Genomic DNA, 26825 nt, shown 5'->3' with positions numbered 1-26825 from the left:
TTTAAAACTAAGTTAAATCTTTGGCACCATTTTATAGCAAAAAAAAAATTTTCAATCCCTACCTTAAGGACGAAAATCGTACTTAACCAATTTATACTAAATTAATTTAAGGTGGTTAAGTGATTAATTCATTCGTTTGCTTAAATAAAAGAGTCCTGCTAGGGAGCCAATGGACTATTTGTACAATGTGTACAATGGACTATTGAGTTACAAAATGAACATCACTCATACTATCTAGAATAACCATCCGAGTACTATGAATAATAAACATCTTCCCAAAAGTTTAAATTGATGTTGGGGTTCACCAAGGATCGAATTCTTGACCTTTCAAATCTAGAGCTCTAATATCATGTCATGATACCACTCATCCCAAAAGTTTCAGCTGATGGAAAAAGGTAACACTAATAGTTATATCTCTAATACTCCCTAAACCTTCATTGTACACATTATACAAATATTCCATTAGCTCCTCATACTTTCCCTTTATTTAATTAACTTTAGCCGTGAAGCAATAATAGTATCAATGACTCTTGATCCTAGAAAGACAAATTTAAATAATTAATTATCAATTAAAACGTAATTATATCTTAACTACCTAATTTGAAATGATTTAGTAATTAATTAATTTATTAGTCCGGTTGGTAATTAATTCCACTTTTTACATATAGTAGCCCATTAAGTAACGACAAATCTTTAAAAAAAAATTAAATCTGTGATAAATTAGTTTTTAACCTATTAAATTGAAAGATATCATAAAAATAAAAAATTATTATATTTTAACTATGAAATATGGTGCTTTCTTAATGGTTTATTTGGTTATTCATAACTGCTTGCTTGGAGTTCCCATATTGACTATGATAATTGAAGCTTAAGTATGGCAACATTGTTCTACATAATTAGTTAGTTTCTTTTGGTTTCTCATATCAATCATCTTCATATTTTTATTTTACCTTTTATTAAAGAAGTTTTTAATTCTATTATAAGCATAATATTAGAAAGTATAAATATATTCACAGTATAAATAAGTTGTTAAATAAATTGTCTTTCTCTCATAAAGTTATGAGAATACAAGAAAGTTTAGAATAAACTTAGAGAATAAAATAAGATTTGTAAAAAATTTTAATAGAAAAAAACTTGTAAAGAATTTTTATAGGAGGATTTTATTCTTGTTCGTTGAAATTATTATAGCATAGATGATACTATATATATTTTTGTAGTATTATAATTGAAATATCATCAAAAATAAAAAGAAAATTAATTCACAGCATATTATATAGAGTAATCACATTATATTTTCTTATATTGGCTTTGTTATAGTTAGTGCATTATTGTGGGTAGTATTCAATTTCATATTACTTTATATCTATTAGAAGTTCAAATTCCACTGCAGACTCAACAATTGGTATCAAGAGTTAATATTGTATTATTTATTATTTGATTGGTAAAATTCAAGTTTGAATACAATGGCTTCTACTAGTGAAAATGTCAAAGTAGGCAAATATAAAATTGAGAAGTTTAATGAAAAAAATGATATTTTTTTTTCTATTGGAGGATGCAAATGAAAATTTTGCTTATATCACAGAAATTGCATAAGGCACTAGCAGAAAAAGAGAAAAAACCAGAGGATATGAAGGATGAGGATAGGGAAGAATTAGATCTTGAAGCACGGGCTGCGATAATCTTATACCTTGAGAGGGATGTTGCTTTCTTGGTGAATGAAGAAGCAACTGCAGCAGGCGTCTGGTTAAAGTTAGAGAATAACATCACGACAAAGACTCTAACTAACAAGATCTACTTAAAATCCAAATTGTATACATGCAAGACGGAGGAAGGCACCTCAATCCGAGAATATATCAATAAGTTTGATAGGATTATATCAAACTTAAAGGATATAAATATGAAGATTGATGATGAGGATCAAGCACTCATATTATTACTTTCATTACCGAAGTCCTATGAAAATTTGGTGCAGAGGGCATCACTTTTAGCAGATGATCTACGTAAGGTTGCTACGAGTGTAATGTCGTCTTCAAATGGAAGAGAGTATAATAATCAAGCACAAGGATTATTTGCAGCTAGAGGGAGCAGTAATGAAAGAGGAAAAGGTAAGCATGGAAAGTCTAGGTTAAAATCTAGACCTCACACAGAGAGAACATACTTTAAATGTGGCGAGCTTAGACATTTTAAAGTAATTGCCCAAATAAGAAGATAAATTTCAAGAAACAGAACAATGGCGACTCAAAAGAAAAACAAGAAGCAAATTATGTCTCAAAGGATGATGAAGATTGTTACTGTGTAATAGATGATTCTTACGAGATATCCGATAAGTGGATGCTTGATTCTGGAGTTTCTCACCATATGTGTCCAAATAGAAAGTGGTTTACTACCTATCAAAGCACTAATGGTGGCACAGTTTTGATGGGTAACAATCATGCTTGCAAAACTGTAGGGATAGATACTATAAGAATCAAGAAGCATGATGGAGTTGTAAGGAACCTTCAAGAATGTGAAACATATTCCTGACTTGCGAAAAAATCTGATCTCTATAGGTTTGTTAGAGAAAAATGGTTGCAAAATTATTGATGAAAATAGAATTTTAAAAGTTGTTCGTGGTTCTTTGGTAATAATAAAGGGGGTTCGTCATGGTAATCTTTATCCTCTTTTGTTGGACAACTGTTACAGGTGAGCTAGCAATTGAAATCGGTGAAAATAAAGACCAAACAAACTACACGAAGATTTGGCACATGCGGCTTGGGCATATGTCGGAAAAGGGTCTATCATTGCTTAGTGGAAAAGGTTTTCTGAAAAAATGAAGAAATCACAAATTGAGTTTTGTGAACATTGTGTATATGAAAATGCACAAAAGGTGAAATTTTCTACAAGCAAACACAAAAGCAGACGGTTGTTAGACTACGTGCATACTGATGTTTGGAATCTGGCTAAAGTTACTTCCAAGGGTGGTTCCCTACTTTGTTACATTTGTTGAAGATTATTCAAGGTATGCTTAGGTTTATTTCCTCAAGCATAAGAAAGAGGTATTCGACACTTTAAACGGTGGAGAGCAATGGTTGAAAACAGAACAGGTGGGAAGCTAAAAATTCTGCGATCTGATAATGGCACAGAGTATACGGATGGAGCTTTCAAGAAGTTCTGTGATCAGGAAAGGATTGTAAGACATTGGACAATTAGAGACACACCACAATAGAATAGAATCGCAGAAAGACTAAAACGTACACTACTTGAGAAGGCAAGGTGTATACACTCTAATTCTGGGTTAGGTAGAGAATGGTGGGCTGAGTCAGTTGCTACAGCGTGCTACATAGTGAATCAATCTCCACATTCTTCTTTAGATGGAGATACACCTTATAAAGTGTGGTTAGGAGAACATGCAGATTACGAGAAACTCAGAGTCTTTGGATGTACGGCTTATTATCATGTCAAAGACAATAAACTTGATGAAAGAGCTAAGAAGGCAATCTTTTGGGGGTATTCAAGAGGGGTTCAAGGATATCGTCTTTGGACCGTAAGTGATTCTAATTTTGTAAGTAGCAGGGATGTGACCTTTAATGAAAGATCCATGGTAGCTTTGTCTAAAATTATGATGATAGATGATGGTGATGTTGGAAAAACTATAAACACTTAAGTGATAGAGATAGAGTTTAAAAACCAACCAATATACTCTAATCATGTTTAGGTAGAGCATCTTAATGCTACTCATGAAGATAAGAAGGATGATGAACTTGATCATGAGGAGATTCAGCGGGAAAATACACATGTATTATAATAGCAACAACAGGATTTTTTTGCATCCACTAGAACAAAGAAAAATTACAAACTCGTATAGAAGCTTGGGTTAGACAAGCCTTTGAGGCATTATGGGCAGTTAAATTTGATAGAGTATGCACTCTCAGTGGAGGATGATGAGTCAGTCACCTTCAAACAAGCTATCAAGGACAAGGATAGTGAAAGCTGGTTGGTTGCTATGGAAGAAGTGATGCAGTCTCTTCATAAAAATAAGACATGGAAGGTAGTCTCATTATCCATGGAAAAGACTGCTATTGGTTGTAAGTGGGTGTATAAAAGAAAAGAAGATCCTACTAAATCGGATGGTACAAGATTCAATTCTAAGTTAGTGGCAAAGGGATTCGCACAGAAAGAAGGAGTTGATTATAATGAGATATTTTCTCCTGTGGTAAAACACACTATCATTCGGATGCTTTTAAGTCTTGTAGCTCATGGCGATCTTGAGTTAGAACAACTAGATGTGAAGACAGTGTTCTTACACGATGATTTAGAGGAAGAAATTTACATGTATCAACCTGAGGGTTTCAAAGTTGAGGGTAAAGAAGGTCAGGTTTGTCGCTTGAGAAAATCACTTTATGGATTGAAACAATTTCCACGGTAGTGGTACAAGCGATTTGATTACTTTATTTTAAAATAAGGTTTCTTTAGAAGTAACTATCATTATGTGTATACATTCGTAAGTTTTTTGGAGGTGATTATATCTATCTTTTATTGTATGTAGATGACATGCTCATTGCTTCCAAGAGTAAAGTGGAGATAAATAGGTTAAAGTTTCAACTTGGTGAAGAGTTTGAAATAAAAGATTTGGGTGTTGTGAGGAAAATTTTAGGCATGGAGATTAGAAGAGAGAGATCAAGTCGAAAATTGTTCCTGAGGCAAAAAGACTACATTGAACGGGTTATCAAAAGATTTGGGATGAAAAATGCTAAGTCGGTGGTGACTCTATTGGCTCCACATTTCAGACTCTCAAGTAAACAATCTCCTACAACAGTAGAAGATAAGGCTTACATGGACAATGTACCTTATGCAAGTGCTGTAGGCAGCCTAATGTACGATATGATATGCACACGCCCAGACATTTCACAAGCAGTAAGTGTTGTTAGCAGGTTTATGGCAAATCCAGAGAAGACACACTGGGAAGCAGTCAAGTGGATATTAAGATACTTGAAGGGTACCATTGGCATAGGTTTATGCATTGGTGGTAAATCATCATGTCAAATTAGCGGTTTTATTGATTCAGATTATGCTGGTGATCTAGACAGACGACGATCTACAACTAGTTATGTATATAAAATATATGGTGCTCCACTTAGTTGGCGATCGATGTTACAAGTTACAGTGACACTATCTACTACAGAGGCTGAGTACATGGCAATAGCAGAAGGGGTGAAGGAGACATTGTGGTTAAGGGTCTTCTAGATGATTTGGGTTTTAAGCAAGATTGTGTGAATCTTAGTTGTGATAGCCAAAGTGCGATTCATTTGGCTAAAAATCAGGTTCATCATATTCATACCAAGCATATTGATGTTAGGTATAACTTTGTGCATGATATTATAGAGAAAGGTGACATTTCTCTCGTGAAGGTACACACAAACGAAAAACTCAACAGACATGTTGACTAAAGTAGTGTCGAGAAACAAAATTTCAGCATTGTTTGGATTGCTCAACATTATTCCATGTTAAGTATTACATGGCGAATAAAGAAACTACATTTCGTTTGATCCTGGTAAAGGGTACGCAGGCAGTCATTGTTAAGATGATGCAATCGGATACGACTACTACAATTTGTTCGTTCAAATTTTGAGTCAGTTTTTGAAATTGTGACCAAGGTAGAGAATTGTGAGAATACAGGAAGGCTAAGAGCAAACTTAGAGAGTAAAATAAGGTTTGCCAGAAGTTTTAATATGAGAGAACTTATAGGGAGTTTTCATAAAAGAATTTTATTCTTGTTCATTGAAATTATAACATAAATGATACTATATATATATTTCTGTAGCATTGTAATTGAAACATCATCAAAAATAAGAAAGAAAATTAATTCACATCATATTATATAAAGTAATCACATCATATTTTTTCATATTGACTTTATTATATTTAATGCATTATTGTGAATAGTGTTTAATTTTAGATTACTTTATATCTATTAGAAGTTCAAATTTCACTGCAGACTCAACAAAATACTTACAATAAAGTACTTAAAAATTTGTCCCGATAATTTATAATATTTCGATCATTAAAAAATAAATTATGAATAAGTGAATATATTTGATATCATAACCAAAAAACTTGTGGCCTTGGTGAAATGTTAATGTGATCAGTGATTACTTGGTTGAATTATTCAACTAACATTATCATTGATTTTGTGGAGACTTGGATGGAAAGTGAATAAGAAGTTTCACTATCCCGTGGAACTAAAAGTGAACTCATCAATGCTTGTAAGACTCTCAAACTTGCTAAATATTAATGGTATTTAAGGGGTTTAGTTAATTCTTTTATTGTGAGATTGTGGTTGGTAGTCTTGCTCTTCCATAAATTAATCTAATTTTTATTTCTTCACATGCTAATTTTAGAAATAAAAAATGGTGTTACAGCGTGATCTACTCCACTTACAAGGTCAAATGCAAAGGACAAAAAAGTTTAGTGGAAATATGAATTAGTTCCAACTTATTTTACTCAAGTAAGATGACTTATATATCTTAAATATGAAGTTAGTATGTCAAGTTACGGACATAGGATATGACACGACACAAAACACGTCGACACGCGAATTTAAAATCTTACATGACACGGAGACACACATACATATAAAATATAAAGTATTTTTTATATAAATCGTAATGATATTTTGATATTTTATTGATATTAAAATATAAATTAAAATTTTTAATTATTTTTAATATCTTATTTTAATTATATCAAGTATTTAAAATATTTTTTTTGTTTTAATAAATAATAATATATATTATATCTAAATTTATTTTAAGAATATATATTAAGAATAAGACTGGACACGCTGACACGTAATAATATTTAGGTGTGTCCAGGCATGTCCAGGCGTGTCTGGAAAAGAATTTTTTATTTTTTTATTAAGATACGGTTGGACACAGCAGACACGCGTGTCGGACGAGTGTCGGCGAGTATCGTATCTGAAATGTATCCGACATACAGACACGATAACTCAACAAAGTGTCTGTGCTTCATAGATGTCAACAAAGAAAAAAAACCAACATTATATTAACACACTTATATTTTTTATGGAGATACATTTTACTTTTAACATATTTTTTATATTATTGTTTTTTATATTATTATTGATTATACATGTAATATTAACACTTACAAAAATTAAATATATTATTAAAAGTATAACTTTGATACACTGATACTATAAAAGAATTTTATACAGTTATTTAATTATATTTATATGTTTAGATAATTATTAAATAATAAATTTAAAAATTAATTATTTTTACTAGTGTAATAATATATAATTAATAATCTGTATAATATTAAATTCTATTACTACTATGATAACACATATCAGATAAATAATGTATATATGTTTTTTTCAATTGATATTCCATTTACTAGTGGTGGATTTTATTGTGTCCAATTCATTTTTTTTATTTTTTCAATGAACATTATTACTCAAATGTATCTAATAAGTAAAATTTGAACAATCCATTTGAGTTACTTAAAAATTCTCTTATTTTATTTCAGCTGAAACAGATTCAAACATAGTTTGGTGATTGCTTCTTATTTTAGGTACTTTTCCTGAGCGATTATTAAGCAAGCTCTTGTAAACTTGCATACATATAACATATCCATGACTTTATAAGCCAACTTTCCAATTTTGTGTTATAGTTTTTTCAATTATTCTATCTCTTATGATAATAATAGTTGATTTAGTTGGGAAAAGAAGAAGAAGAATACTTTTTATATATGTATTATTAATTCTAATTTTATTTAAAAAATAAAAAATAAAAATTGTTTGAATACTTTTTTTTATTAAAGATAAGGAGACTCGAAATCGTGACCTTTTAAAATGAGTATGGAAAGATTATGCCATTTAAACTATAATTTATTGGCAAATTATTTGTATACTTGTTATTGTAGCTATGGTGTAGTTTCATTCAATCAAAATCTCATTATATTTGGTTAACATAATTCAATCTAGGTCCCATATATTGTGTATATAATGTCAATATAAGCAAGTGAAATAGACGGATAAAATGACTTGTTAACAAAATTTATATCTCTAGTTTTGATTGTTAATAATAATGGTGCAGATGTTTTAACAAAGAGTCCTGCTAGGAATTGATTATAACTTTCCCTTTAACAAATAATGACAAGGAATTGATTTACAAACTTTCTGTTTTATAAGGACTAAATGTATGATATTTATTATTAAAATTGGATTTTTTAAATTAATGACATAACTAACGTGACATATTTTTAAAGGTATTTATTGATTTATTTGATTTGATTGAGATAAATATTAAATTATATATATATTTTTTATTATATTAATTATAACTAATCAATTATATTAATTATTTAATTTAATTGAAATAAATGAATTAATTTTATTTTAATTTGTATTAATTTTTTATTTATGTATTTTGATTAATAATTTTTAAACGTGCTATAATTAATCAATTATTTTATTTGATTGTGATAAACATCAAATTATTTAATATTTTATTTGATCACACTAGTTATAACTAATTAAAAATATTAATTATTTAATTTAACTAGAATAAATGAATAGATTTTGTTTTAATTTACATTAATTTTTTCATCTTATGTATTTTGATTAATGATTTTTAAAAGCGTTATAATTTTTACATATAATTTGACTAAGACCCGCACAATATGTAGAATGTTAAATTAATTATACTATATACTATAAATTTAAAAGTATTATATTATTTAAAAAATAATTAGATAATCTGTATATTAATATTAAAATTAAAGACTCATTTGTAAAAAATATTTATAATTTTTATATAATTTAATATAATTATTTAAAAACAAAAAATAAAAAAATATACCAGAATAATAATAACAAAAGTCTTGTAAAGTTAATCTCTTTTTTCACTACTAACTCATTAGGTATGTTTTCTAATATTTTATATAATAGAAAACTTTTTTTGCAAAATTGTAAAATTGTTATCTAAGCGAATTGCTAACATGATACAATCACTTAAATCAATATGTCATCAGCTAATTTTATAATAGATTTGTATCGATTTTTATATAATTAAAATAGATAAATAAATAAATAAATTTTATATAACAAAAATAAATAGATATTTATAAAATATTTTTTATTTATTTAACTTATTTTATTGAATCAAATAATTATAATTAATTTATTATATTAATTATTTAATATAATTAACTTAAATATATGTTATTTAATTCAATTTATTGTCACATTAATGTTTTGAGTCGTTGTTTATTAAAAAGTTTTTTTTTCATTTTCTTCTTTAATCTTAAATACCTTGAATTTAAATTTCAGATTTTTATTTATTATTTATATATTTTTTATTTTAATATTAAATTAAATATTTGTATTAATATTTTTTTATAATTTATTGTCTAATAGTTATATACCATCAATTGTATGATTGTAAATATTTATTCAATTTATTTAAACAAAAATACTATTTCATTCTTTTTTTTTTTTTTGTATTGCATAACTTATTTATTGTAAAAAATTATATGCTAAAAGAAAATTTTATTTTTTTATCAATTGCTCTTTTATTCGTTAATATTTTTTTTTCTATAATGCATTAGTTTCTATTTTTTAATTTTTATCTTATACAAATTAGTTTATTGTAACTTTTCACATGTTGAGTCTTCTCAATGTTTAAATTATACTCTTTATTATGTGCCTAATTTTATTTTTAATTTAAATGATAAAATAATATCGATAAAAAGTATCTTTTTTGTCTTTTTAGGTTACCTTCCTTTTTATAGGGATCATAAGTAATTATATATAATAGTGCATATATATATATATATAAAGGTAAATGACTAAATGTAAATTGTATTCTATCTTATCTTAGTAAATTTTTATTACCTATCTTAAAATAGAAGAAAATATTGTAAATTATTTTAAGCCAATAAATCTGTCATTGTGATAGACAACTGTAAAATTAAAAAAAAAATATAATTATTCAATAATTATTTCATTTAGTCTAATATATTAGTTATTTTAGTCAAATATTACTTTAGATTTTTATTGAACTCAAGTATTATTTTAACAAAGATATTTAAAAAAGTACAAGTTTTTTTAAATTAAAGAACTAGCACAGCACAAAGATAATGGTGCAAGAAGTAGGTCATTTTAGACAAAATTCGAGCCGCTAAAACTGCTACCAGCTACATCACCAACCTAAAAATTTCATCACTTGTTGGGTTATGATTCTCCTATGAACATCAGATGTCGGGCAAACATACTCATTGTTATCGAGTCGAAAAACACGAAATTAAATTCCCATTGGTGCTAATAATTTATATCCAATATTTTTAACCCTTTTTATTCAATTAATATCTATTCTAATTAATATTAGGTTCTTAAATTTAGAAAAAAAACTAAATCGATAAATGTGCAAAAAAATAGAATTATCACACTCAAATACAATCTTATCGTTACTATTTCTCATGTAATAATTAAAATATATACTCACAAAAAATATATTTATCATTGTCTTTTTTCTAAACTTATTGAAAGAAGGGAGAAAAAAAAATAGAAAAAAATAAAAAATTGATATGATTGTGAAAAAGTTAATATTTTTAGATTCTTTTATAATTATTTTAAATTTATCGTAATATATATATATATATATAGTATAAAAAAATTTATTATGTACGTGCATAATCAATTTAGATACGTATATAATTAATTTATATATTGTAAACGATATAAGTAATAAGATTTAAAAATATAAATTATCTCTAAATTACATATATCAGTAAATGAAAGAATTAAATTATTTATTTAAAAAAAATCCTTTAAATTTAATTATAGGCATAAGGACTAGTGTTATATTTTAACCTTAGATTATTATTAGTGATATTTATAGTAACTTCTTTTTGTTAAATATTTTTATAGTTAATTTGTTGCTTATTCTTGTCTTACTTTGCAAGCAAAAAAAGAAAAATCTCGAAAAAAATGACCATTGTTGTGAGTTTTGACCCTGTTTTCCTCACTGATTCAGCTGCACTTCAAGTTGAAGGAGCTAGCTCAAGGTGGGTGCAAGTTTTTTTTTTTTTTTTAAATAAAAAAATATTTTATTTTCCCCGTTTTTCGCTGTTTGATTTCTCATAAAACGCACGAAAATCGAATTCACAAAACCAATTACTTTCTTCTGTATCGCATTTGTGTTTTTACCCTCTGCAAAAATCTTAGGGTTCACTAACCTATTCAATCATTCTGATATAATTTTTTTTTCCTTTTTATATTTTTTCAATGTGATTGAATCTTAGCATGTTAATTGTGTTGAGAATTGGTGTGTGATACTGTTTTTGAATTTGCAGATTTTGAGGTGATTCTGGACTTTGGATTAAAACCATTATCAATTATCGAACAATGGATTGTTTTTCTTCTTTGAAATGCTGAACTGCTTGTAGGTTTTTGATAAAATGGCTGCTGTTAGGTTTTCCCATTTAAAACGCCTCCAGAGTTCAATCAAGGGTTCTCTGAATGTTGAACTGTGTCACAATAGTGTGGATATGAATCTTGCAAGAAGTGCAAGGTTGCCTAGTGATTCACTTAGCAATGTTTATTACAAAAGGGAGTTACAGTCACCTCGAATTTTCACTAAGAATCAGTTTAGTAGTATTCCTTCTGAATGTCATGCTAGTAGTTCCCCTGTTATTACCAAACACAATGCATTAGTTTATCCTGGGATGTTGCCTAGCTTTCGAATCCGGGGTGCTCTTCCTTTTGCTTCAATGAGCCCCATGTTGAATTGCCGGACATATTCGTCGGTTTTGGGTGGCAAAGGTAGCAGGGATCATAATGGCACAGAAGTTGCTGCTGGTGCTGGTGATGTGAATGCCGGTGATGATTCTGTTGTTGCTGGTGATCTAGCTGAGAAGATGAAAGATACATGGAAGAGTGTGGTAGAGACAGCAACACATGCTGGAGAAAAGGTTAAAGAAGCCTCGGATGAGCTGACTCCATATGCTCAACAGTTGCTTGATTCACATCCGTATCTTAACAAGGTGGTTATTCCAGTTGGTAGTACATTAACTGCTACTCTAGTAGCTTGGTTTTTGATGCCTTGGATTTTGAGGAAATTTCACAAATATGCAATGAAAGGTCCAATTTCTCTAATACCTGGAAGCACATCATGGGAACAAGTTGCTTATGAGAAAAGCTTTTGGGGTGCTATGGAAGACCCAGTGCGATATTTAGTTACCTTCATCACATTATCACAGATGTTAGTGACTTTCAAATTTAGAAACATTTTTAGTCCTTTTTTTTTTGTATTAAATTTTCAATTTTCAGTTCATGACAATTGACTTTGATTTCCAGTGGTGCAATGGTAGCTCCAACAACTATAACTTCACAATATCTTGTGCCGGCTTGGAGGGGCGCAGCGATTATTTCATTTGTATGGTTTTTGCATAGATGGAAGACAAATGTGTTTCATCGTACCCTGTCCAATCAAGGTTTACTTGGACTTGACAAGGAGAAATTGCTCACTCTAGATAGAATTTCATCTGTTGGTCTGTTTGTGATTGGTATAATGGCTTTGGCTGAGGCTTGTGGTGTGGCTGTGCAATCTATTGTAACTGTTGGTGGTATCGGAGGTACGTATTCCATAGATATATTTTACAGATTATGATGCTTTGGGATTGTTGAATGAGTTGAACTGAAAAAAGATTGCATAACTTGGTTTCGTGAAGAAGAGAAATGTATAACTTGCTCTCTGTAGGAGTTTCTTTTCCTGTTTGATAATGTGTCCTTTTCTTTTGTTTGCTGAACTGAATTCTTCTTTTATAACACTGTTTCCTGTCCTGAGCGAATGACAAATGGGTGATTTTATGCTGCTCGTTCTTTTACCTTCATACAGGAGTTGCTACTGCTTTTGCCGCAAGAGATATCCTTGGCAATGTTTTCAGTGGTTTATCTATGCAGTTTTCCAGGCCCTTTTCAATAGGAGATACAATAAAAGTATGTTGATTGAATAGGTGCAAATTAATGACTATTTCTTTTTATTTTATTTTGTAGAAGTTATTTTTCCGACTTGTGTGCATCATCTTTTTCCAAATCTGACAAATTGCACAAATTGCAGGCTGGCTCAGTTGAGGGTCAAGTGGTGGAAATGGGCCTTACTACAACATCGTTGCTGAGTACTGAGAAGTTTCCAGTCATAGTGCCGAATTCCTTTTTTTCTAGCCAGGTAAGTTTTGCTTTCTCCCTTTTTTCCGGGGTTTTTGTACATAACTTAAGATGTAAGAGAGAGAGAGAGAGAGAGAGAGAGAGAGTTGTTTTTGATTTTCCAAGCAATAGTTTGTGCGTGTCACTTAAATTTATTTGTAATTCTTGTGTCCTCCATTGTGTTAGAAGATGCTAGGTTGTTCTTTTCTCTTCATGGAAATTTTTTCAATCATAATTTGTTTATGCATAATAACTTAATAAGAAAGAGATAAATAGGGATACATCATGTAAGAAACAAATGTTACCTTGGCTTGTCTTGTATTCCTAAGACTATGTTATGTTTTGTATTTCGTGCTAGGAAACTTCTCCTACAGACGTGATAACATGTGTAAATGTTGAAGTTCATGCATCTCATTCACACATGCAGATTCGCTGCTTCAGTGATCATACTTATAAGTTATAACCTTCTTTTCCATGCATACGTTGCAGGTTATAGTGAACAAATCTCGTGCTGAGTGTCGTGGCATCATCAGCAAAATCCCTCTGCAAATTGAGGATTTAAGTAAGATTCCCCAGTTATCTGAGGATATAAAAAGCATGCTAAGATCACATGCAAAGGTGTTCTTGGGAAAAGAGGTTCCTTACTGTTTCTTGTCAAGAGTGGAAAGTTCATATGCAGAATTGACTATTGGATACAACCTCAAACACATGGTACTGCACCCACCTAAATCCCAGATTCAGTCGATATTTTCTCAGTGAATGGTTTTTGTTTATAAAATGCTTTCGGAAGAGGAGTTCTCAAATGCTTTCTGCCCCTTATTCACCTTTATATTTTGCTGCACATCTTTTTATCTCTGATGCATATCTAATTTTTCTCTTTTCTTGCAGCGCAAAGATGAGTTATTTGCTGCAGAACAAGACGTTCTCCTGCATGCAGTTCAGGTCATTAAGAATCATGGGATAGCTCTTGGCAGCACATTGCCAGGTTGATTATTTTTGAAGACATGATTCATATACTTGCGAAAAGTTTTACACTAATACAAGGCCTGAATGGATGTTAACATGCTCTACTTGTGTCTATGGATAGAATTTTTTACCCCTCTCCTCTTTTGGGTTCAAATTATGTAGTCCCTGAAACAGATTCTGAAAAACAAGAGTATTATTTCACACAAAAATCAGTTTCCAAGCGAGAACCAAATGTATTTTTGTAATTAATACTTGTAGTTTGCATCTTTTGACTACAGATTTTAATTTTGCATGTCAGTTCTACAGCAATTTAGCACGATTCATGTGAGAATCTTACACACTCAGTTGATGAACTTTAAACTCTAACTCTGATGATTGTTCAGTTGTTTCTGTGTATCATAATTAAAGAATGAATGCCCAATTACTATTGGTGATCACATATTCACATTATATTTTTATTTCAATATGCATTCTTAAATATTCATTCCAAATCTGCATTACTTCTCAAACCAAGACAATCATGTTCGCTCACTTACATAGGTTACTCACTGGTACGGTTTATTTATTTATCATTTACAAAGGATTACTGAAATCACATATCAACACTCTTAAAGAATCTATTAGCATATTTGAATCCCCATTTGGAAAGCTTAACGTTTGGTCAAAGGTTATTCTATTGTAGCTCTTTGTCCGAAAGCCATAGCTTTGAAGTTCTAAATGGAAATCCAAACATTGCTACAACAGTATGACTAGATCTGTTTCCAGATTCCTGTCTTAAGAAACTTGACAAATTCCGCCATGTAATCCTGGTGTAGCTTCAAGTTTCCTACAACATTAGCAGCATCTCTTGTTTTGTTTCTGACCTTCTCTCCTTCCTCCATAACCATTGCTTCTCTAAGGGATTTGGCTATGTCATCTCGACTGAACGACCCATCTTCGTTGTTTCTTTTCACTTCAATCGCCAATCCCTTTTCGACCAAAAACCTCGCGGTAAGAGGTTGATCAACAATGAAGGGCAACACAACAAGAGTGTTTCCAAATTGCAGATTTTCAATCACAGATCCCCAACCAGAATGAAAAAAAGATCCCCCAATAGATGGATGTGCCAGAATTTCCTGTTGTGGTGCCCATCCCATGCATACTTTTCCTCTCTTTGATGTTCTTTCAACGAAACCAAGAGGTAGAGATTCATGATCATGAATTGCCCAACTTGGTTTTCTCAGGCTCCATAGAAAGGGCAATTCAGAAAGCTCTAATCCATAAGCTATCTCAAAAACTTGATCCTTACTCAATTTACACTCACTCCCAAACCCCACAAAGACTACTGATTTGGTTGCTTGCGCATCAAGCCACTCAAATGTCTTACACCAAGACTCATCAACAATTTTTCTCTCTGGCTTATCTGGAGGAAGCAGACCAATGGGAATAACTGGCTTCCCAATCAATTCTTGGTACAGATTCAGATACTCACCTTCAATCTCGTGGCAGCTGCGAAATAACACAGCTTGCGAAGCACCAAATACCTTGTTAAACCTTTCTAGGTCGCTTAGGCCGGAAACATTTTCCTGGTAGGCACCATCAAAAATAGCAATGGCTTCATGCATCTGGTAAGCCACTGAAGATGGAAAAGTAACCCATTCCGGCGGTACTGTTAGATCTTTCGGAGATGGGAGCGCACCCCTTGCACCAGGTGGTCCAAAGAACACTTGAGCCGAAGCAGTAATAACCGAAAAAAACTGTAGTTTCACCTGAAACTCCTGGGCAATGTCTACAATCCAGTATGAATGAAAATCACATATTATCCAATCCGGTAACCAATTGGCCACTAATTGCTTCACTGGATGTTGAAGTTGATCAGTTGCCAATTTTAAGTATTGAATTTTATCAGATGGAATGTCCACGGTGGCCTCAGCTCCTTCGGGCAAGAGGCCGGCGTCTAAGGATGGCAATGGAAGTTCGACCAAATCTAACAAATGAGCCAAAGTTGAAGGTGGTTTCGGAAGCCTTTGAATGTTTCTTGGTGTTGATATGAATGAGACATGAACACCAGATTTGGCTAAGGATATGGAAAGTTGGAAAAATGGTATCAAGTGATCAAAGGCACACCATGGAAGCATCACTACGTGAGTTCTACTCTCTGCCATTTTCTTTTTCTTTTTCTGTGGTGGAGGATCATCTGAGTTGTATTTGGTCATTGACAAAACAAAAACTGCCATATATATATCTAGAGCAAGGAGAAAAATCTCAACCTTCACTTCTAACCTTACCTAACTAAATTGGTATTTTGTCACGTGCCGAAATTCGAAATGAGAAAAGCTCAAGGACTAGAAGAATTTATTGTTTATGACCAATATTTTTAGCAGTCAGTCCAATTCTTTTAGTCTAGTAATCTAACAACGTACTTTTAGCATACACTTTTAAACATTACTGACTAACTACTGACCAAATACAATAAATTTGACTGGTTTCTTTAGCATTCCTCATTTGAAATATATGGACTCAACCTTCTTTTGGGGATTGCCATGGGTTTTGGCACTATCCAACTTGTCCCAGCTCGCCCCACACAGCCACACTTGGTCTGGTGGTGTCGTTGTCATCCTTACTTTCTTAGCCTTTCTCATGGGTATTTGGATCATATTACATGATAACATCTGATTTTTTTTGTTTGTTTTCTACGGTATTTTCTAACTCGGTACGCCAAGAACTAATCTGTCGCAAATTTAAACTCCAAATAAGGTTTACTGTTGGCCAATAAGTTGATGATGGAAACTCACATGCAGTTGTTTTCATATGAAGTTAACTAAGACCGATAGATAATAATTTAATCAGACATCAAATTATTTAACGGTTGTTAATTAACAACTTAACATGAATACAATTATACGTGAGTTTTTACCTAAGTTGAATAATTCGACTAAAAAATATTCAACATTTAATATCAACTGTCAAATAATGTTTTGTGGTGCATTAATTACCATTTAAATATTAAGAAACGATTATTCAAGATCAAGATCTTAACCATCCAATCTTCATTAATATTTGTCTTCTTCATTGTTAAAGTCCTTCTCAGTTCTAAGTTTTGTTGCATATATATACTACCACCATTTTGCTTCAATGTAATATACATGTGATCACAAAAATCAGATGATTTCCAAAATATATACTTGGAAAATTTCTGCCACACAAACCAAAAAATATCAACACTTGATCTAACTTCAGCCATAATTTGTGGATGCTATTTTGCATCGTGTTTAATGTGGTGATTCAAGTGTAAACTAGCGAAAAAAAATATTGAATATGCTTAACCAAAAAAACTATTTTACACTGGCAGTGCATCAAAATTAAATTCTATTTTTCATATGCTAGAAATTTTAGAATAATGGTGATAAAGACAAAGAAAGAGATACAAGATCTTAGTATCTCACTTATCAAACACAACCCAAAGAGTTTATTCATTAATTATTCAAAATAAGAAAAATTTAGGCTAAAAAACAAGATCTATTCGGAAATTCATTAAGTCTTAAGAAACTTGACAAATGCTTCCATGTAACCATGGTGAAGCTTCAAATCTCCTACAACTTTAGCAACTTCTCTAGTCTTTATTCTGAGCTTCTCTCCTTCCTGCAATACCATAGCTTCTCTAAGGCATTTGGCTATGTCATCTCTACTAAATGAACCATCTTCATTGTTTCTTTTCACTTCAATGGCAAGACCCTTATCAAGCAAAGCCTTTGCATTAAGAGGTTGATCAACAACAAATGGCAACACTACAAGAGTGTGGCCAAACATCAAAGTCTCAATTATAGATCCCCAGCCAGAATGAAACAAAGACCCCCCAATAGATTTATGTGCCAAAATTTCCTTTTGTGGTGCCCATCCAAAACAAACTTTTCCTCTCTTTGATGTTCTTTCACAAAATCCAAGAGGCAGAGAATCATGATCATGAATTGCCCAACTTGGTTTTCTCAATGTCCATAAAAATGGAAATTCAGAAAGCTCTAATCCATAAGCTATCTCAAAAACTTGCTCTTTGGTCAATTTACACTCACTACCAAACCCAACAAAGACTACCGATTTTGTTTCTTGCGCGTCAAGCCACTCGAATGTCTTCCTCCATGACTCATCAACAAGTCTTCTCTCCGGCTTCTCCGGAGGAAGCAAACCTATAGGAATCACTGGCTTCCCAATAAGTTCTTGGTATAGATTCAAATACTCACCTTCCATCTCATAGCAGCTGCGAAATGCTACAGCATTTGAGGCACCTATCATCTTGGCAAACCTATCAATGTCTCTTAAACCGGACACATTTTCTACATGTGCATCTTGGTAGAACGCAATGGCCTCATTTCGTTGGAAAGCCACTGAAGACGGAAAATTCATCCATTCTCTTGGTGATGTCAGGTCTTCTGGTGATGTTTTAGCTCTCATTCGATCGGGTGGTCCATAGAACACAATAGTGGAAGCAGAGTAAACAGAGAAGTACATGAGTTTCACATGAAGCTCTTGTGCTATCTCTACAATCCAATGTGGATGAAAGTCACAAATGATCCAATTTGGTAGCAATTTAGACACAAATTCCTTAACTGGATTTTGCATCTGATCCCATGCCAACTTCAGGTACTGAATCTTGTCAAATGGGATGTCCATGGTGGCCTCACCACCAGAGAGTTGTGATGAGTCTAATGATGATGGAAATGGAATTTCCACCAAATGTAAAAGATGAGATAAATCTGAAGGTGGCTTTGGAAGCCTTTGAATGTTCTTTGGTGTTGAAATGAAGGAGACATGAATTCCTGATTTGGCTATGGATATGGAGAGTTGGAAAAATGGAATCAAATGGCCAAATGCAGACCATGGAAGCATCACTACATGTTGAGTTGTATTCTCAGCCATTTTTTCCCTCTTTCTTTTCTTGTGTAAGGATCTTACAAGTTTTGCTGCATATGTATTTATTTATGAGTATATATATATAAATGCTAGCAATTCTTTCCGTGTAGGACTATCCAACCTTTATTCTTATGAATTGATTAATAAAGTTCAAGGAACTATGTTTTTGTCTTATAGTATGAATTTGGCACTACTACTTTTTTTGTACAAACTTTTTCCACCTTAAAGACTGAAAGTCAAGACTATTAAAGAAGGAACAAAACTCACCTACCACTTCAATTGTTTTTCTCGAATAGTTCAAAAATGCTTTAACTCTGAAATAGAAAAACTACTAAAGACAAAATGATCCAATACTAACAAGATCTCAAAAACAAACAAAACATCATTCGAATAAAACTCTAAATTTACACCTTCAAACACACTGTCTTATCTGATATCATTAACTAACAACCTCTTAACAAATAAATTCATCACCAAGTAAGTATCTACTTAGCTTGAAGAAAACACTCTCAAAATCCACACCAAAACAATCTTACACACTAAAAAACAATCCTACCTACCACTTAACTAATCTGGTGCTATCACTTTGCTTCAGTGTATGATATAGCAACTGATCATTTACACTTATGTCTATTTGAGACATCCATTGAATTTAATAGAAATATTTAGAAACTATATTTTAATCAATAATCATACATTAAGTGTCTAAAAGTTTGTGTGCCAATTTTAATATATAACATTTTTCATATAATATATGGTCACAAAAATCTGGTTCACTTACATCAATATCAGACAAATTTTGCCTCAAGAAAATGATAAAATGTCAGCACACAATACTTAATAGGCATTAGGCAGTAAGATACATGCTCCAAATTAGAGAAATGTTTTTGAAAACAGCCTTCTTTTTTAATTTTATTTTACTAGTTTTGGGATATGGTTCATTTATTACCATTGAATCTTAGTATGATCTTTATTTTTAATATTTAAATTTGTAGTGTTCATCTTTGGAATACAATGAACAAATATTTATTTTACCATTGGTCGCTCGTGACTAAGTAGTAAGAGAATTCCAAATTGAACTCATGTATTCATGCATTGGATATCAACGATAAAACATCAAAGAAATATACAAATAAAAAGAAAAAGAAAAGCTATGATTTGATGTGAATTGATATTTACAACTCCTTCACCTGTTATGCTCCTTCATTCTAATAGCAACTTTATCATCTCTTCTACCCATGTGCTATTACTAATTTTCATAATGGCATCCGTTATCTTTCAATCTTATTTTTTCTTTGGAAAAACAAAAGTAAAGGTGGAAAATGATTCTTCATTTCTTTTGCTTGTTTTGACTGAAACTGGCATTCAAGATCCATTCCAGCCAGAACTGCAATGCTCTCAGGACAATTGCTGCTTGATCTTCAAAGTATTTCCTGAAACACAAATTATATATATATAAATTTCAAAACTAAATGTTTGTCATAATGTCATCACAATAACCACAGACACACTTATGTGAAAACCTCATTAACACAATGTTGGATTATTGGTTTGAGAAAAGAAATGACACCCAAAAACAGGAAGTCAAAACAGAACTAGAGCAATTATAAAGAAACTAAAGTGATGATGGTTATAATACTACAAGCTATAAAAGGAAAAATTTTTCCATACACATAATACACTGACTTTGCATAAAAATAACCCTGTATATTTGTAGCTATCCTCTTCAATTCAGTCCAAAACGATCAAATATTCTATGACAATTCTTTTTCTTAAATCATTTGAATCCCACTGCAGGTTAATATATGTACAAACTGCACATACCATTTTATAACTCTTTTCTTTCCACAAATCAAGCTATTATTTGATTTTTTTTCTGTGCAAAACAGCAAAAATAAAATTATATAGAGGAAAAGAGAAACATAGCAACAAAAAAAAGAATCTTTTCAATAAGAAGTGCCATTCCAACTTTCTCCATGATGTCTTCCTTTGGTATCCGAACTTTGTAAGCACAGCTTCAGGTACACAACAAATAATTCTTAAATCCACTAAAGTAACTAAGTTTCAAACTCATCACTTCAAAAGTCATCTAAATGCATGAATCTAATTGGATGACCGGGTAAACCAAACTCTTTGTTTAATACATCTAAAAAAATTCTTAAATGTTGGATACACACAAAAGATAGTCACTGTCTTTATTGAAAAATATGAATGTTAATAAGTATTAGAGAGAGCAATGAGTTTGTGAAAGAAACAAAAGATATTTCTTTAACTACAACTGCAAAGTTTGAGCTTCCCAGATAAATGAAAGAAAAGATTGCAATTTGGCATACGATTTCAATTGTCAAAGAAAGATAGAATTATTTTTCTCCTGAAGGAAATGGAAATTTATGCGTGTGTCAATTTAGCATGAGAAACATGAAGATTAGAGATTTACCTGCTCAGAAATCTCTATTCAGGAAAGTTTCTTGCCATTGACTTGAATGGTGGGGATGTGGGAAATTTTGGGCCAGATTAGTTGATGCTTGTTCTTGCAGTGTTCTTCCAGCAAACCACAACTATAAACGTCAAGTAGCAAGAGAGAGGGAGGCAGCTTTTCTCCTTCCATATTCTCCAGCTTTGGACACCAACCAATGTATAGTTGTTGAAGGGAGGTGAGGCGGAGAAGCTCGTTGCACTCCAATGTCTCCAGATTACGGAAGTGCAATATCACAAGAGTGGTAAGGGAGGGAAGGTGAGGCAGCGAACCCACCTCTGGGTATGACTTTATGTTCTTACACTTATAACCATAAAGTGTAAGATGAGTGAGGGCGTCCAAATTGCCCATCCACGATAGATCCCTAATTTGTTGCTCGCAAATTCCCACATAAAGTGATTTCAAGTTAGGCGGCAAATCACCCTCTGCCAACCTGCACATGTCAGAGCAACCAGATATCTTGAGAGACTGTAGACTTGGGAGTAGACTCTTCATGTCACGTGGTAATGCCTCCAACTTCCAGCACCCTTTGACTTGAAGATGAGTCAAGTTGGGTGCAGCCAGTCCTTCTCCTGCAAATGACACTAATTTCTCGCAGAAACTAATGGAGAGACGTTGAAGAGCAGCGTGTGGTGCCTCTGACATTGACACTGATTCCAGATTCCTACACCCTATTATCTCGAGATTCTTGAGATTGGGAAAGACATCCAACGACAAGGAGGTCAGTGAATCACAACTGTCTTCTATTTGTAGCTTTACCAAATCATACTTCTGGTCCAGGAATTCCAGTTTTCTGCATTGCCGGATTGCGAGCTTTTGCAAACATTTGGGTAATAAACAATTGTCCGGCCAGGACACAGCAAATGAACACCCCAAGATTTCTATTTTTTGGAGGGAGGGTAGATGGTTAATGCCGATCATTTCGTTAAATGCAGACTCCACCACAGATTCACATGCCCTAATTGATAATTTATCCCCTTTAAGTGACATATCTGCAAACCCTGCTCTTAGAGATTGGATAACTAGCTTGCGAACTTTCAAAGCATCCGACGAAGAAGAAACAAATCTCATGAATACCTGATGAAGCATATCTCCCTTTAACATTCGACAATCTCCTATTTCAAGACTCTTAAGCTGAGGAAAAACTTTTGAGTCAGGTAAGTGCCACTCCTCCCAACATGGCAAGTTATCAAATTCCAAACTCTCCAACAAAGGAAAAGGAGGAGCAATATGCAAAGAAGGGTCACAAATACCCTTGTAAAACTCCATGTCAACACACTTCAGCTGACCAAAACCTTTAATGCGCAGGGCCTTAAGAGATGGCAACTGTCCAAGTGAAGGCAGCATGCAGCAATTGTTGCAAGACTCCAGAGATACACTTGTCATATTGTTGTATGAACAGTTCCCCAACCAATCTGGAAATATTGTACCCTTGTATCCTTTGATTGTCAACTCTTTCAAGCTGTTGTGAGGTTGCAAGCTATCGAGTATATCTCTTTCGGCTTTTGTGTTCGGAACCATATCATCGCCTGAAGACCACTCCAAGTATAATTCGTTGATGAGATTCTTGTTTGTCATCCTTGCATTCTCTGCTTCTTTCACATCAACAATATTCTCCAACTTCTTAAGCTCAAGTGATCCATGAAGATTTGAGAGCCCTCCTAATTCCTTGATTCCATTATCTTCACGCTTCCCCACCACAAAGGAACTTAAGGTATGCAAGTGTTTCATTTTGCTTATTCCTCCAGGCATTTCTTCCAAACAAGTTTTCCTAATATCAAGATGCCGTAAATTCACAAGATTGTGCATGTTAATCGGCAACATGGTCAACTTAGTACATCCGTACAATATTAATGTTCGTAGATTATACAAGTTGCACAATGATTCTGGCAACCTGTTAATGTCAGTAGAAGAGAGATTCAAATACCGTAGATGAATCGATTCACCTATTGAATCAGGTAATACATCAAGTTTATGAAAGGATAAAACTCTCATGCATATAAACTTAGATGCTACACTTTCCATGCTGAATAAATCATCGATATACAACGATGTCCTGAAAGATTCCAGCCTCGCGTTGGAGTTAAAGACTTTTGAGATTGGATGATCTAACCTTCCAGGTGGCAAATATGACAAATGGCGAGTGAGAACCATCTTTTCCTCTTGTTCACCAAGTTCTTCTATTCTACAATAGAAATCTCCAGCAAGGAATATTGCCAAGTCATGCAAGAGATCATGCATCACAAAATACTCATCATCGTCTTGAAGCTTTTTAAAGAATAACCTTGAAACTAATTCTTCAAAACACTTGCAACCAACCTCTTCCAAGCTCTCTCCTCTCTTTGGTAGTCTTAAAAGATCTTCGGCCATCCACAACAAAATTAGTTCATCTTTCTTAAAGTGATAATCTTTTGGAAACAGTGCACAATGAACAAAACAACGCTTCAAATGTGCAGCAAGGTGAAAGTAACTAATTAACAATGCTGGAACAATCTTACTGTCATTTGTAGAAAATCCCCAAATATCACTCCTTAAGATTTTTTCCCATTCCTTAGCATCATGCCTTCTGCACAAGCAACCAAGGGTTTCGGCTGCTAATGGCAAACCATCACACTTCCTAGCAATGCTTCTGCCTATTCCTTCTAGTGTCGGGTTCCCATTTGATTCTGGAAAAGAAGCATTGGCTGCAAATACTGACCAACAGTAGTCTTCTGATAATGGAATGAGATAGTGAGGTTGATAATTTGTTTGAACAACTGAACCAACATCTACCTTGCGAGTAGTCAGAAGAATAGTACTTCCCTTAACCCCATATTGAAAAGGGGCTAGAAAATCCTTCCATTGATGATGATCATTGCTCCAAACATCATCCACAACAATAAAGAACTTCTTTTCGGACAATCCTTTCTTCAAAGCATCTTGAATTGAATTGAAGCTATCAAGATCCTGAGTATTTGTAGAGATCTGCTTTACTATATTCCTTGTAGTCTCAACAATATTGAAGTTTTCCGAAACACAAACCCATGCTTTCTGATCAAATCCCTCCATCAACTCTGCATTATTGTACATCCATTGAGCTAAAGTAGTTTTACCAACACCACCCATGCCAACAATAGAGATGACAGAGAGGTGATGCTCATTGTTGTCATTCAGCATCTTGATTAAGGCCTTCTTGTCATCCTCCCTGCCACACACATTCCCTTTTACAAGAGAAGTGGATGGAGTTTTCCAGGAGAAGCTAGCAGTGGAAATCTTTTCAAGCCCAAGCTTTCCTTTGCGGTTCTCAAGATCTTCTATCCTTCTAACCACCCTTTCTATCTCATTCACCATCTGCCTATCTTCAGAGTTGAAGATTCTACCCAAGAGAGTGACCTTTTGAGTTGCGGCTTTGGTGCAGACGCGGTCCAGCAAGTCATCAGCAGTGTAAAGAGCATCACGGAGAGAGTTGAGCCACTCCTTCACATCATGGTTATCCAGTTGCTTGAACTCTGCATCATCAACAAGATCTCCAGCATCTGTCAGAGCATTCCTCAGCCTCTCAACCAAGTCAGAGCTAAGCTTCTTACCCACAACCAAGTTGACAGCATCAGCAGAAATGAGCCTGTCAAGGACAACATTAATGAAGCCAGACAGAAAAGCTCCACCAACAAGAACTCCAGCCATGATCTCAAACAAGATCAAAGTAATCAAATTTTCAGAACAGAAGGAAAGAACTATGCTTAAAGTTTTCAGAATAGAAGGGAAGAACAATGCTTTGCAATTGCAAGTTAGCAACAAGACGTGGTATCAATCTCTGAGATAACTTAAAGTAATTCAAAACAGTGGAGTACATAGCTATCTTTACTAACTTTTTATTTTGTTAACACTATACTTTAAATGTTATTGTCATTTTGGAAGGTGCAGCATAATTGCATAAAACCTTTAATGTTTAATCATATTCCTACTTTTTGAAAGATGCAATGAGATTGCAAGGTGTGTAAAGTTTAAACTTTTGTAGGGCCAATGAAAATGTAATCTTTGTGGAAATTTTGTATTACAGAAAACATCATCATGATTCATGAGCTGTTTGTCACTCACTGGTAATTACATGCATCTACCATTTTTTTAAAATCTACCATACACTCATAATTTGTCAAACAAGTTTCATATGGTCAACGGCAAAAGGTATTAATAAACGGCAAAAGGTATTAATAATTTATCAGAAAGAATCTGAATAATTTGCTTCATATAATTGTGACTGACTTCCACAATATGAATTTCATTATTAGTATTGTTTTATTATTTTTATCCAATCCAAATTGAGATGGTTAATCACCACCAGATTGTTTTATAAAAGTTACTTAAGCTATTAACACCAAAAATATATCTCACTTTTTATCTTTACAAATTTTGATATCCATGCATGTCATCTAACAATAGCTCCCACTTCTTCCTCTTACCGTTCATAATTTTACCTAAGTTGATTAATTCGACTAAAAAATATTCACTATTTAAAATAAACTGTCGAATAATGTTTTGTGATGCATTAATTACCGGTTAAATATTAAGAAAACGATTATTCAATATCAAGATCTTAACCATCCAATCTTCATTAATATTTGTCTTTTCCATTGTTAAAGTTCTTCTCAGTTCTAAGTTTTGTTGCATAAATATACTGCCAACATTTTGCTTCAATGAAATATACATGTGATCACAAAAATCAGGTGATTTCCAAAATATATACTTGGAAAAGTTCTGCCACACAAACCAAAAAATATCAACACTTGATCTAACTTCATCCATAATGTGTGGATGCTATTTTGCATCGTGTTTAATGTGGTGATTCAAGTGTAAACTAGCGAAAAAAAATATTGAATGTTAAGTGAAATGCTACATCAATAAAATGCATCGATTTTGTGTCCTTGACGAATTTAGTTCTCAAACCATAATACAAAACCAACAGCCAAACTAATTTATTACAAGCTTTAAGTCACATATCTAAATACATGGCGGATTGAATTAGCGAATAGTTTAGTAACTGTCTTAGAATAAAAATATAGAAACAATAGGAGAAATAAACTTATTTGAAGAAGGTATAAACAAGCAAAATGTCTGTCCTAAAATAATGAGCTATTTTTCATGAGTTTAGTTTTGATGCACTAATAGTGTAAAGTGTTTTACACAGTCGTGCAATCACAACCGTTCTTTTGGATGACTATTCACATGGTCAATATTAAAGATAGTTCTTTTTACTGATGTGACGTTATGTAATTAGATGAATGTGTGAAACTATTTTACACTGACAGTGCA

The 26825-nt window shown here is 32.6% G+C and overlaps 3 protein-coding genes and 1 pseudogene across 5 annotated transcripts; 1 reads left to right on the top strand and 3 right to left on the bottom strand.

The window, feature by feature from the left end:
* Positions 1 to 10926: 10926 nt before the first annotated feature.
* Positions 10927 to 14610, top strand: LOC107621785 (Mechanosensitive ion channel protein). Its single transcript, XM_088504859.1, has 7 exons — positions 10927 to 11067; positions 11356 to 12263; positions 12359 to 12636; positions 12900 to 13000; positions 13122 to 13229; positions 13697 to 13918; positions 14096 to 14610. The coding sequence occupies exons 2-7, from the start codon at positions 11461 to 11463 to the stop codon at positions 14195 to 14197; spliced, it is 1614 nt and encodes a 537-aa protein (XP_088360985.1). The 5' UTR covers positions 10927 to 11067; positions 11356 to 11460; the 3' UTR covers positions 14198 to 14610.
* Positions 14611 to 14625: 15 nt separating this feature from the next.
* LOC107628110 (UDP-glycosyltransferase 91C1 pseudogene) lies at positions 14626 to 16416 on the bottom strand (annotated as a pseudogene). The gene has a single exon (XR_015905164.1). The product of XR_015905164.1 is annotated as a UDP-glycosyltransferase 91C1 pseudogene (transcript).
* Positions 16417 to 17598: 1182 nt separating this feature from the next.
* On the bottom strand, positions 17599 to 19110 carry LOC107628109 (putative UDP-rhamnose:rhamnosyltransferase 1). The gene has a single exon (XM_016330917.3). It carries the CDS (start codon positions 19064 to 19066, stop codon positions 17687 to 17689), a length of 1380 nt encoding a protein of 459 aa, XP_016186403.1. The 5' UTR covers positions 19067 to 19110; the 3' UTR covers positions 17599 to 17686.
* A 1014-nt stretch (positions 19111 to 20124) lies between these two features.
* LOC107621768 (putative disease resistance RPP13-like protein 1) lies at positions 20125 to 25492 on the bottom strand. 2 transcript variants are annotated; one of them, XR_015905323.1, is made up of 3 exons: positions 21498 to 25492; positions 20988 to 21075; positions 20125 to 20493 (listed from the first exon to the last, which is right to left on the bottom strand). XR_015905323.1 is itself a non-coding variant. In XM_016323773.3 (2 exons), exon 1 carries the CDS (start codon positions 25197 to 25199, stop codon positions 21516 to 21518), a length of 3684 nt encoding a protein of 1227 aa, XP_016179259.1. In that variant the 5' UTR covers positions 25200 to 25375; the 3' UTR covers positions 20125 to 20493; positions 21498 to 21515. The 2 variants fall into 2 exon arrangements, 1 of the variants encoding a protein (XP_016179259.1); XM_016323773.3 differs by lacking the exon at positions 20988 to 21075 and having other exon boundaries at positions 21498 to 25375.
* Between the last annotated feature and the right edge of the window lie 1333 nt (positions 25493 to 26825).

Source organism: Arachis ipaensis, chromosome B2 (genome assembly GCF_059453495.1).
Source record: "Arachis ipaensis isolate K30076 ecotype BB chromosome B2, ASM5945349v1, whole genome shotgun sequence".
NCBI classification, from domain to species: Eukaryota; Viridiplantae; Streptophyta; class Magnoliopsida; order Fabales; family Fabaceae; genus Arachis; species Arachis ipaensis.
Note: the sequence above shows the minus strand (reverse complement) of the source record. Positions and strands in the feature narration are given on the sequence as shown.